This window comes from Pongo abelii, chromosome 4, assembly GCF_028885655.2.
Source record: "Pongo abelii isolate AG06213 chromosome 4, NHGRI_mPonAbe1-v2.0_pri, whole genome shotgun sequence".
Taxonomy (NCBI): Eukaryota; Metazoa; Chordata; class Mammalia; order Primates; family Hominidae; genus Pongo; species Pongo abelii.
In genome coordinates this window covers 7,528,605-7,542,150 of record NC_071989.2, presented here as the reverse complement: position 1 = coordinate 7,542,150, position 13,546 = coordinate 7,528,605, and the positions used below count along the sequence as shown (strand labels likewise).

Sequence of the window (13,546 nt, the reverse complement as noted above, 5' to 3'; positions counted from 1 at the left end):
AGAAGCCATACAGCCCTGACTGCGCTCCGGGAGGACGCACCCACCATCACTCTGTGATTCTTGCCAAAGATGCAGAACCGGAATCTATTCATGAGGAAGCATCAGACAAACTCAAGTTGAAAGACATATTACAAAATAACAGTCCTGCAATCTTCAAAAGTGTTAAGATCATAGGGCCAAAGAACCACTAAAGAATTGTTCCATCCTGTAGAAGATCAAAGAGACTGGAGAACACATTACCATGTGTCATGCCATGCTTCTGAGCGAGGTCCTTCTGTGATGAAAGACATTGTTGGGAAAGCTGGAGGAACTTGAATAGGGTCCGGGCATCAGATGGAAGTCATAGAGCAATGTGGACTTCCCAGTGTTGGCAGGTGTCTTGTGGTTACGTAGGAGAATGGTACTGTACTAAATACACACTAAAGCTTTTGGGGTGGTGGGGCATCAGATTGGCAACTTACCTCTAAATGGCTTAGCAAAAAAAAATAATAATTCTCTGTACTCTATTTGCAACTTATTGGTAAGTCTGTAATTGTTTCAAAACAAAAGTTACAAAATATATTAGTGATTACACTTCAGGTTGAAAATGTGTTAAGGAATACCATCCATAATTTTCAGTTATTAATTAAATTTCCTTAATCAGGTGATATATCATAGCCTGAGAATGCCTTCCACTTCAAGGCAAATGCCGGTAAAATGAATTTCCCAAGAACAATGAACTCCCTTATGCAACAGGGAAGGAGAACATGGATTTATCTTAAGTGAATATTTTGATTAACAGATAAGTTCTACGTGCTATCAGTGGATTGCCAATGTTCAAATAAATAAAATGAAACAAAAACTTCCTAATATGGATCTGTGCTAAACAAAATGCACTCTTCCTTCCTTTGATGGCTTAGAAGGCAGGGTGATATTGACTATCGTTTGTGGGCAACCTCTGTCTTCATATCAGGCCAGTATCCTTATTTTACACAGTGTTACATTCAACAATTACACTGCAGCAATACAACCACCAAATTTGTATCATTCTAATTTATATACACCATGCATAAAAAGAATTCAATAAAGTGTTTTTCTGGAACCTCAAACCAGTGGTATTTTTAGGTTATATTTCCAACAGTGGCCAAGGGTACTGAAAGCTCCTTTCTTCATTACCGTGATGTTTACCTACAAACCTCCCATTTCAAATCTGTTCTCGTGTTCTACCTTTCCCAGCTCTTGGAATTACTGTGAAATTGTTTCTGAGAAAATGGGAAATGGACTTCATGTTATTCTGTTCTTTTGGGTGTTGTTCCTTTATAAAATACTATGGAGTGAAGCATTTTTATTCTTGATGCTATTTTAGAATTATCCCATCTCTGGCTGTTTGCTGATAAGATGTATTTTTCTTTGTCGGTTTTTGAAACTGAGTAAATAAAAATTTAAGGTTCCATCTTTCCCTCTTGTTTTTTTTTTTTTTTTTTTTTTTTTTTTACCAATGCAGGAAAATAAAAATGCTTAAAAAAAAACCCAGCTCAATAAAGAATATAGTATTCAGTGACCTGCGATACACAAAGTTCTTCATGCAGCACCTTCCTTTTCCCTTTTTTGTTTTAACCCTGTTTGATTCTTACAGACAGGTATTAAAACCTCTTCTTCTGAAATATTTTTTCTCCTATTACATCTGCACCAGCAGACACTTCATTTATTCCTGAAGGAGCAGAAAGGATAAGTACAAGGGATGTGTTCCAGGGTACCCCAAATAGTGAAGGTGCTGTGAGCCATGGCATGTTTTAGTGTCTGATTGCTCATGTGAGAAGGGATTTCCCACAGTTATTTTCAGCATATAAAGTGGCTGAGAAAATTGTTTTCTCATTTCTTTTTTTCTTTCTTTCTTTTTTTTTTTTTTTTTTTTTTTTTTTGAGACGGAGTTTTGCTCAGTTGCCCAGGCTGGAGTGCAGTGGCATGATCTCGGCTCACTGCAAGCTCCGCCCCCTGGGTTCACGCCATTCTCCTGCCTCAGACTCCCGCGTAGCTGGGACTACAGGTGCCCGCCACCACGCCCTGCTAATTTTTTGTATTTTTTTTTTTTTAGTAGAGACGGGGTTTCACCATGTTAGCCAGGATGGTCTTGATCTCCTGACCTCGTGATCCGCCCGCCTCGGCCTCCCAAAGTGCTGGGATTACAGGCGTGAGCCACCGCGCCCGGCTGTTTTCTCATTTCTACTGCAAAAACATGCCCACCACCCTGACCCATTATGTGAACGCCTAATGTTGAGCTTAACAGCTCAAATAAATGAGAAGACGGAAGAGTGGAATTTATAGGAGAAAGGAGAAATGCCCCACAGATACCCTCAGGAGAGGCTCTGAAGTGCAGAAACAGGAAGTGAAGGCTGGGGTAGAGATTGTATCCACAGGAGTGTTTCTTGCACTTCATCCCAGGCAAGGCTAGATTGTTCTTGTGAGTAGAAGGGTGGTTTCCAGGGGCTAGGGGTTGGGGGAAATGGGGAAAAGTTGGTCAAAGGATGCACGCTTTCTGTGATAAGATGAATAAATGCTGGGGATGTAATGTACAGCATGGGTGGTGATAGATGTGTTCATTAATCTGAATGTGACAACAATTACACAATGCATACATATAGCAAATCGTAATGTTGCACACCTTGAATACATACCACCTTTGTCATTTAAATATTTTAAAATAAACATAAAACACCCACCTTCATTCTCTCATTGGATTAGTTACTGGCTGGCCTCTGTCTGTCTCAGGTGGTGCTGGTTCCTAGCATGTGTCAAAGGCAATGCAGAGAGGAGCCATATGGCCTTCCTCTTCTTCCTGGGAGTGGACGCTTCTTAGTAATATCCAAACAAGCCATAGTGAAACTCTAGCCCACTGTGTAAAATTAGAGGCCACTGCCTCTACAGTCAGTGTGGACAAAAGATGCCTAATGAATGCAGGTTTTCCTGGCTACTCTTAATGAATGTGATGTGATAAGCAGTAGGAAATAAGCATTGAAAAAAGTGATCCCCAGAAAGCTTTCCAACTGAGAGAGACTACTATAGACCCAAGAGTGAGCCTTCACTTCCACCTCAAGTTTCCAAATGAAATAGCACATCAAGTGAAAGAAAAACTGGTTTCTCAGACCCAGCAGGGCTTAGGTGACCTGTGCCTAAAGTTCCTTTAGAATGGCACAGTGCTGTCACAACTGCAATTTTCTCAGCCCCACTGCATTTTATGTCATGGCTGCATTTGTTGCAGTTGATCTCCACAGAGCAAATTAAACGTGCTTTTAATAGGTAAAACAGAGAATGTTAAGAATAGCTCCAAATCACCCTCATGTTTATAGGTGTACATAATTAGAAATCAAACAGCATTTAAAATGCTTGTAACTAATTAAATAGAATGGCTTCTTTGAAATGCTATTTATTAGTAAGGCAAAATTTGTTGTTGTAGCATTTTAAAGAATTACTTTATTTTTTTAATGCTCATAGACCTGACAGAAAATTTTAAAATGAAGAAAATGTTTATCTTTGTAAAGACAGTTTTGAATATCAAGGTAGAGCAAAGGTGGGAACAAACTATGAAATTAATCGTATAAGTTACTTTACTATAAATATGAGTATTGAATTATAACATGTAAGAACACCTTTTGATCATCAAAATCATACCACCACCCAGCAATTGCAAAATAGAATTGTCACATCCAACTTTCCTGCTAACATTACTTTTACAGTTGCTAACTGCTAAGTGACTGTGGATCCCACTAATGGCAGTGGAGTGGGGCTGGCTCCTCAGTGTTACAGGCGGTCAGCCTCAAGGGGCAGAAAGGGAACAGCTGCAGGTACCACACTACATACACCCTGAATGGGCCAGCAGCACCTGCCTCACCCCCTGGTGGGATGTGGAAAGTCATTCTCCACGGATGTGGAGGTGCACCCACCTGCCAGACCAGGTGCTCCTTGCCTCCCGGTGTTGCAGACAGGCAGACGCTAAGCACGATGGTGTGGGAGGAGGAGGTGAGGACACTGGCAATGATGGCATCTCGCATGTTGAAGGGTAGCATGGTGTACACCACGAAGATGATGAAGAGGAAGAACGATACCTACGGGCAGAGAAGAAGAACAATAAGAGTCACCAAATATTCTGGTTTCTAAGGGCCTCCTGGTTCGATCCCATTAAAGGCTGCATAGAACAGCATGAGACGTGCTCATTTTAGAAATAATCTATGGACAAAATAGGGCAGTCGATGCAAATAAGTCCACTGGATTACAATAACAGACTAATCGTTGTGATGGAGAAAAGTTTGTTTTAAAAATTTTGGGACTTCACTTTGGTATCCAAACCACTCCATGAGTATGGATGCAAAGCTGGTCCTAAACTATCAGGGTTCTGTATCTTTGCTTTAGAACATGCACTGAGGATTCTTGAAGTGACCTAGCAAACTGCAAAGGGAGACCCACAGACGAGGGACAGGCATCATTGGGGACAGGGGTGGACAGGGTGGAGACCCATGGAGGAGGGTCAGGCGTCATCATGGGGAGTTAGTGAAAGCAGATGCTGAGAGCACAGGTATGTAACAAACAAAATAAAACAGCCGTGGATGGCTCAGCTGCCGGGGAACTCAGAGTGGCAATTCCTCAAGAAGTTAAACATACACAGCAGTTCTACTCCTGTGTATATTTCCAACAGAATTGAAAACAGGTACTGAAACAGATAAATGTACACCCATTTCATAACATCATTTTCCTAGCAAGCAACCCCAAGGTGGAAACACAAATGTTTATCACAGGATGAATAAACAATATGTGGTATATCCACACAATAGACTATTATTCAGCCTTAACATGGAGCAAGATGTGAATGCATGCTACCATACAGGAGAACCTCAAAAACATGCTAAGTGAACAAAATCTGGGCAAAAGACCTCATAGTGTATGATTCCATTTACATCAAATATCCAGAATAAGTAAACCCATAGGGATGGAAAGCAGATTGGGGGTTGCCAGGAGCTGGGGGAAGGGGACTGGCTGGGGAACGGAGAGTAGCTGCTGACTAGGTGCACAGTTTCCTTCGGGGATGATGAAAACTTCTCTGAAACCAGATGAGGTGTTGGTTGCACAACATTGGAAATGCCACCTTAAATTGGGTAATTTATGTTGTGTGAATTTCAGCTTAATCAAAACAATCAACATGAAACCTCTCAAAGAAATGTTTGGCATGAAAAAGAAAATGGTTTAGTAGGTAATAAAAAAAGATCATTTTCATTACAAAAGGAGCAGAGAGAGAAGAACATCAAAAAGGACAAAAGGTGAACAATCCAGTTGGAAGGGACTGAGGTCAGGGAAACAGGGAATGGGACATGTGGCCAGCTTCCCATGCAGCTCTTGACTCCAAGCAGAAGGGAAGCTAAGGAAAGCATGCCCCACTTTCACAGTGTGATCTGTGTCACCTGAAGGGGACGCTCAAGCGCTGCACAGCTGGAAGGACGTGGTGCAATCATGCCAGCGCTTCTGGTACCAAGTCTGGATGTGAGCTCCTGAGAAGAATGTGGGCAATGAGCTGGGCTCCCGACGGATTTAAAGAGGGAAGCCTGGGAGAAAACCAGGCGTCTTCTCTCCTGGGAATCTGCACCACGTATTACAACCTGAAAAGAACCATCTGTCACCACTTCACTATTCCAGGGTGGTGTCTGATCAGCTGTATTTGTGTAATTGTCATACACAAAAGAGCACAGGAAAGATTAAGGAGACATAGTCTAAAAATAAACGTGGGTCCTGAAAAGGCACTCTTCGATTTGGCACTCCAAGCTTTTTGGAATAGGCTTGCTGAATGAATGCTTGTTAAGGCACTCCGACCTGAAGAAGCATTCATTCTGCAAGCCTGTGTGAAGCTCCTGTGAATGCAGCCAGGTTCTGGAGGTGGAGGGTGCAGGACAGAGCCCCAGCTCTCAGGGCCCTCAGGGCCCAGCAGAAGAGATGGTCATGCATGCAGCTGTCATCTCACAGTCTGTGTCCTGAGAGAAGGGCACCTGCTCTCACTGTGAGGAGACAACGGGGTGGACTCTGAAGCACCTTCTCTAATTCTTGTGAGTCCAGCCGTCTCGGGACGACAGCCAGGAGAAACCCACTGTGAGTGGGAAAAATGACCCGGAATCCTCATCAGGAAGCCCAGATTGGGCATGGACCATCTGCTTCATGCCCCCGTCTCCTCCCATTCAATCTATATTTAAAAGGGCCCTCAGGCCAAAAACTGTGGGGGAACACATTGCCATAGCAATATTTTTCTCTGGTAAATATTTTTTCTTTCACCTCTTTAAAAATAAAGACTCTGAAGGTTTTTTCAGTAAAGCATTATTATTTAGCATCATATGCATTCCACTTGTTCCATTCCATATTTGGGATGTGAAACCAAGGCAAAAACTATTGTCTTAGACCGTTTATGTATAAAAATGCAAAGTTTGGCTGGGAAGACATATCAGGCATGCCTTTGGAGGGACTAGTAGTAAGCGATGCTCTATCTACACAGCAGGCTGGGGAACCTCCCTCACTTCATCTTCCCAAGGAAGGAACATGCATGAGTTCTAGCCCCAAAATCATCTTCCAAAACCACTAAGAGCTACCACCAGCACACACTGGTGGTGTGCTGTGCAGATCCCTTCCCAGGTCTCCAGCGAATCTGACTGAGAACCACTGAGCTATCAGAAAAGTTTCTTTAGGAACGGGAAAATCAATTGTTGTGTATTTATAGCTTATTGAGCAAATGAAATTTACTTTGGAATCTCTGTATTGCCCTCCTAATTTACAGAAAGTATGTTTGATTAAGATACTGTTTTTTCTACACATAACATTTATGTAAAATCTTATATCCCATAACAGGTATTAAATGAATAATTTCAGGTACCAGAGTTGACAATTACAAAAGAGAACCTCTCTTTTATGATTACATATTGCTTCTATGCAAAAACCTTTAGCATTTCTTTAAAATTATCATAACTTTTGAGTAGCTTAATTTTGGATAACTTTAAAATTCTAATACCATCTCCATTAAAATATACTTCTGCAAATATTTCAAGCCTTGAAATGGACGTCTGTGGAAGGCTTATCCACAAGAACCAAATGGAAAACAGATCTTCAGTTTTCCGAATACAGGAGTCCCTGTTAAGTATTCATTATGAGATGGCAAAATTAATTTTCAAGGGTCAATTGCGCAAATTGCATTAAATCAAATCAGAGGTTTCCGTGGTAGCATTTCAGGAGTTTGGCTAGTGGTGCTTGGGGGGTGTTCGGCAGGCGGGACAGGGAGGAAGAAACTCAACTGCAGCTTTGAGTCCCACAGGGAGAATGTTCTTCACTTCTTATTAATCTCAAAGAGTTCTCATTTTTTTTAAGCCTGCTTTCCAATGCAACTTCAAATAGGGCCATATGTAAAACTAAAATGGATTTGGCACATGTAAAGAATGTGTGGGTAAAAAGCTCCAGAGAGTCGAACACTATCTCTTGGGTTTCCATGTTACCATGGGGACATTCCCCATGGATGACATTCCCCTTAGATGCACCTCTGTCTAGAGGCTAAAGAGGGCAGAGCAAGGGATCTCATTCCTGTGATCCTGCGCAGAAACCCGAAGTTTGCCCAATAGCTGAGGCATCAGCACTCATTCCAATAAAACAGTTTCAAGTGTGTCTCTTAACTCCAGCTCTGCACTTGCCTTTTGCAAGACATGCCTATCTTCCTATGTATCTTCTACTTGCATCTCAAGCTCCACAAGTTTCAAATCAACCAAGAGCTTCTTTATGTTCTTAAACCTATTTGTCTTGCAGGATAACCCAAGTCTGCCCATAATGGCTCTGTCTCCAATAACCCAGGTGCAAATCCTTGAAATCCACCTTTGAAAATTCTCTCCTCACACCCACACTCAAAAACAGGTCTTCTCATTTTAGGATTCCAGACCAGTGGGTTGTCTCTGTCTGTCTGCTTCTCTCCATCCTGACCTCACTGAGCTGGTTCCTGGCATTTCTGTTTGTTAGGAAATACAGTTCTATCCTCTTTCCCTCTTTGCACTGCTTCAAACAAAGGAAACAGAGTGTGTACCCTTCCTCCTTCGTGTCCACTCCATGCCTTTCTCCAAGCCTCGGGTAACCATCAGGACTCTTTACAAATAACTATTGCTTTCTTCCTTCTGGGCATGTAATATAATTGCATTTCACTATTGTCATTTCAGTTAGGTGAGGGGCGAGTGGAAACTTTAAAAGCTCATGCACTGTTAGCCATGTCCTCTTGCCTCCTTGGCAACCATGGAAACACGGAGTTGAGGCTTCTCCCAGTCTGGGTCCCCAGACCCAGACTGAGCAGCACAGTCTCTCAGCTGACCCACACAAACCTGTGTTCATGTGAGTGGTTGACAATCCTTTGTGATGTTAAGCCCGGAATTCCTAAGCACAGTTCAGCTGGTCCTGACTGATACCAAGTTTACAGAAACACATACCCGCACTCATGGGATGTCTTACTGATGTCATATTTATAAAAATTGGGTGCTTTTATATATAATACCCTGCCATTTGCATTTTTTCAATTAACTATACATCACGGGCCTCTTTCCAGGTCTATAATCACAAATACATTATTTACTTTTTACTAGCTGCAAAATATTCCAAAGATGGGTGCACCATCTTTGACTCTAGTATTTCCCCACTGATGCTCTCCCTCCTGGCAGGATGGGAGCCCTTGTCTAACTGCTGCAGTAATGCTCCTTCAGTTCTTCCTTGCTCCAACACCATCCTTTCTCTAACCCAGACAGCATTCCACTGCCAGATGCATGATTCTGAATGCACAGGTCTCATGTGTTTCTCCCTTGGATGAAAACCTCCTGTAGCTTGCCTCAGACCACCTGCACGAAATGGAAAACCCTCCCCTGCCTCCACCCACACCCTCTAGTCCTCTTCATTGGCTTTACTTATTCACAGCATTTAAAGTCCCCATTTATTTGTTAATTTTCTACCCTGACACGGGTAAGCATAGTGACAAAACCAGGAACTTGATTCACTCATAGCCAAGACCCCAATGCCCAGGACAGTACCTCACATATGGTAGATGCTTCATGAATATTTGCTGTGTGCAGGAAAGACTATTATACATCCTAATATGAACCAAGCCGTGACCACCTCATTAGCATCTACTCACCAAATGCATCTCTAAAAACATTCCAACATCCTCCTTGTTCCAACTGGACTCGCCATTAGCTATAGACATGCTAATTTTCAAATTACCATTTCTCTATTTAGTAGATCAATTACACTGAAACACTCAACTGGACAGACATTTGTCAGATGCCTATGGCAGGCAACAGCAGATACTGGGTTGAATCAGGAGCAGCCTCAGTTTGGGCAGCCCGTGTTCTCAGCCCAGAGAAGTTGGCCCCTTGCAAGTCCCCCACTCAACTCTCTTGACTAAGCACATCTGCTCCTGCCTTCCCCAAAACATAAGATCTTCCAAAGAAGGCCACTTTTGAAGAGTTTGATACAACAAAAACTCACTAGGGAAGGAGAACATGAACACTGTCACCACTTTTTCATGAAGAAAGCTCTTTTGTGGAACCAAGCTCAAGCTCATCTTCTTTCTAGAGGGTGGGCATAACCCCCTGGGTGAGTGTGCAGTAAGAGCTCCTTGTGCTAATGAGATTCTGAGCTGAATTTTTTAAGAGGCAGTGTCATAATTGTGCAGTCAAACAACAGTAGAGTGGAAGGGACCATTTAATCCATCTCTTCAAAGGCAGGCTGCAGAAAGCATAGGACTTGGAAGACGAGCTGCTCCAATGATTTTATGGCTTCTTCAGATCATGCGTCAAGTTCATTAGCTTCTTGAAGACTGCTGTAACAAATTACCACAAAGTGGGTGGCTTTAAACGACAAAAAACTTTTCTCTCACAGTTGGGAGGCTAAAAATTTAAAATCAAGGTGTCAGCAGGGTTGGTTCCTCCTGGAGGCTCTAAGGAAGAATCTATTGCAGATTCTGGTGGCTCCCACCAATCCTGAGCAACCTCTGATCATTCCACTGCCATCTTATATGGCCTTGCTCCCATGTGTCTGTGCCTCCGCACAGCGTTCTCTTCTCCATGTATCTCTGTCCAAATTTCCCTCTTGCTATAAAGACCCCAGTCATTGGATTTGGGACTGAGCCTAAATCCAGTATGACCTCATCTTAACCTGATGACATCTGCAAAGACCCTATTTTCAAATAAGGTCACATTCACGAGTACTGCGGGCTAGGACTTCAATATATCTTTCTTGGAGAACACAATTCAACCCATAACATCAGGTTTATGCTGTAATGAAACCAGGGTTTAGATCTCAAGTATTTTCTGCCCACTTCACATCCCATGTTCCATTCCTGAGTCAGACATGAAAGGTAAGTGTCTATAATATCAAGGTTACCTACAATTTATAAGTCCAAACTAATTTGATAGAAATATTCTATTTTTACTTTTTGGACATAAAATTACTATGAAAATGGAGAAGAGTTGAGGTACAGCTTAAGCAAATGTAGACCAGAGTCATGGATAGGTCCTGACTTGATTCTACACACATCAGGTCTATTAGGGTTCCACTCTGTCTCAGGCCTCTGCTTCAAGGCCCATGGACTTTCACAGTGTGGCTCAGTATTTCTTTCAGAGTGCAATGACAGGCCAAAATATTCCCAAATATGCCAATCATAGATTAAAAGATGAAGCTTCTGGTTTTCTCTTTCAAATGACACTCAACTCTAATATATGAATGGAGTGTTTCCATTTGTTGCATTCTTCCCTGGAATGTATAAGCAAGCAGAATCAGCAAGCTAATCAAGATTAGCTACAGAAAGCACAGTGGTTCTGTGGAGAACACACCATCAGAGAAATACTTCCTATTTTTGTTAGGCTAGTAACATTAAAGGAAATAACATCTCAGTGAACATAATGTATTTTATAACCAAAGGCAGAGCAATTAATACCATTTTTCTCTCCAAAATATCTAAGAAATTAGAAATACCATAGTATTTACAGTAGTAACTTAATTTTCAAAGACAGATTTTACCAAAAGCCATAGGAATTCCAACAATAGTACCGGGGTATAGTTCTTATACATTGTATCTCATTGTTGTTGCAGAATACAACTAGAAATGCCAAAATTTAGTAAAAATAGTCCAAGGAAATTTAGAATTCTTAAACATATTAATCTAATTGAGCATTCTTAATGGTAAGTTCTAAGTTCAAAGTAATGTTTTCTCATTGGATGTCATCTATATCTCAAAGAATTGATGACTGAGAATACTGATGACTTTGATACCATTTACTAATTAGGAACATTGTTTAAACTTTCTGGAAACATAACTAGAAAGCTGTATAGTGGAAATGTACTTTAACATTTTCGATAACAAAATCTGCAAAACAATAAACATGTTTTCACCTAGATGATTATTTTCTTATCTTGTTCCTTGATAATACTTCACATAAGGATTACTCTGAGTCACAAGTTTTTTTCATATAAATATCACAAACTGTGTAAGGGCATCTTCTGTTTAATTGGGGAAACCTCATCCATCCCAATGTCTAACGCTAAACTGTCAGTGTTACAGATTCTTTGGGTATCTCTTTATGATTCCCTATTTCTCAAGTTTAACTTCTTTTCCCTTCTCCTCTCTCCCCAGATCTGTGTGTGCGTGTGTGTATGTGTGTGTGTGTGTGACATGTATTTTCCACATATTCTTCCCCACTGAAATTCCATCACATCCCAGCTCTGGTTCAGTTGAGAAACCACCTCATCCCATATCAAAGACCCAGGCGGACCCACAAGTATACAACCAAGAGAAAGGGTCTACTGTGTCTCCAGTCTGGCATCTCCTCATCTCCTCTACAGAGGTTTGGATCTCTGGACCAGGTTTCAGCAACAGTTCAGGTCTTGATGCTTCCAGATGCTTCCACAGGTCTCTTAGATTCCATTCTCTTTTCAATGACTCTGGCTTCCCCATGCTTCACAGAACTTCACATGGGGCTGCAGGCTGAGCTCCACTGGCTCAGCTCTAAGGTCTAACTCCTAATTCCCACATTCATATACCATAGTGGATTACACAGACCTTATGACCAAATTGTTAATATTATTTACAGGAAGACATGACACAGAGACTCTAGATTATCAAAACAGGCCTGGAATATGTGGACGCAATTTTCACAAGGAATATTTTATGCCCCAACTCCAGTGAATCTCTGTCCTTCTTGTACTTTCTCCCATCTCATTTAATAAAACCCCTAATCCCCAAACCTAGGAACTATTCTTAATAGTTTTCTCTTCCTCATTCTTCCCATCCCTACAAAAACATCCAGAGCCCATCTACTCCCTCCTGCCTGTGGCTACAACATCATCCAAATCACATGATCATCCCTGGATTCCTACGACAGCATCCAAATAGCCTTTCTTACACCAGTGTCCCCTAGAATGGATTTTCCACACAGAAGTCAAAGCAATATTTTAAAAAGTTAAATCTGATAACAGTAATCCTCCTCTGTTTATAGCCCTCTGATGGTTTTCTTTTCTTTTTTCTTTTTTTGACAGAGTCATGCTCTACTGCCCAGGCTGGAGTGTGGTGGCGTGATCTTGGTTTACTGCAACCTTCATCTCCCAGGTTCAAATGATTCTCCTGCCTCAGCTTCCCAAATAGCTAGAATTACAGGTGTGCACCACCACTCCTGGCTAATGTTTGTATGTTTGGTAGAGACGGGGTTTCACCATGTTGTCCAGGCTGGTCTTGAACTCCTGGCCTCAAGTAATCTGCTCACCTCAGCCTCCCAAAGTGCTGGGATTACAGGTGTGAGCCACAGCGCCTGGCCCCTTCAATGATTTTCCGTAACACTTAGAATAAATTCAAAGTCCTTATCATGCCAATAAGGATCTCTCATGATCTAGTCCTGGTGCTATCTCCAGTCTCCGATCCTACCAACTCCCATCACCGCCATGTTCATACTCCCTCCTGCTGGTCCCTGAGCAACCGCAAGACCTTTGCACTGGTTGTTTTTTTGCCCCAAAGTCCTTCCCCAAATCTTTCCTTGGCTGGCTGTTTCTAGTCATTCAAGCTTACCACTCAATTGTCACTTCCCCAGAGAGAATCCCCCTGATCTCCCTATCTAAAAAACCCCTCGTTTTCTTTCTTGCTAATCACACTACATTTTTTTTTCTTTTTTGAGACAGAGTCTTACCCTGCCGCCCAGGCTGGAGTGCAGTGGTGTGATCTCAGCTCACTGCAGCCTCCGTCTCCCAGGTTCGAACAATTCTCCTGCCTCAGCCTCCTGAGTAGCTGGGACCACAGGTGTGTGCCACCACACCCGGCTAATTTTTTGTATTTTTAGTAGAGACGGGGTTTCACTATGTTGGCCAGGATGGTCTCGATCTCCTGACCTCGTGATCCGCCCGTCTTGGCCTCCCAAAATGCTGGGATTACAGGCGTGAGCCACCGCCCCGGCCCCTACATTCTTTATGTCATTATTGCAATTAGAATGTTTATTTTTACATTTTTAATTTTTTTTATATTTTTGAAAATTTTTAT

The 13,546-nt window shown here is 42.0% G+C and overlaps 1 protein-coding gene across 3 annotated transcripts in view; it reads right to left on the bottom strand.

The window, feature by feature from the left end:
- The window catches only part of ADCY2 (adenylate cyclase 2), a 430,421-nt gene that overhangs the window by 302,153 nt on the left and 114,722 nt on the right, over positions 1–13,546 (bottom strand). For all 3 annotated transcript variants that reach the window (XM_024247608.2, XM_054555396.2, XM_054555397.2), the window contains exon 3: positions 3,921–4,082. In XM_024247608.2, the coding sequence (XP_024103376.2) occupies positions 3,921–4,082 (162 nt within the window). The remainder of the gene's footprint in view (positions 1–3,920; positions 4,083–13,546) is intronic.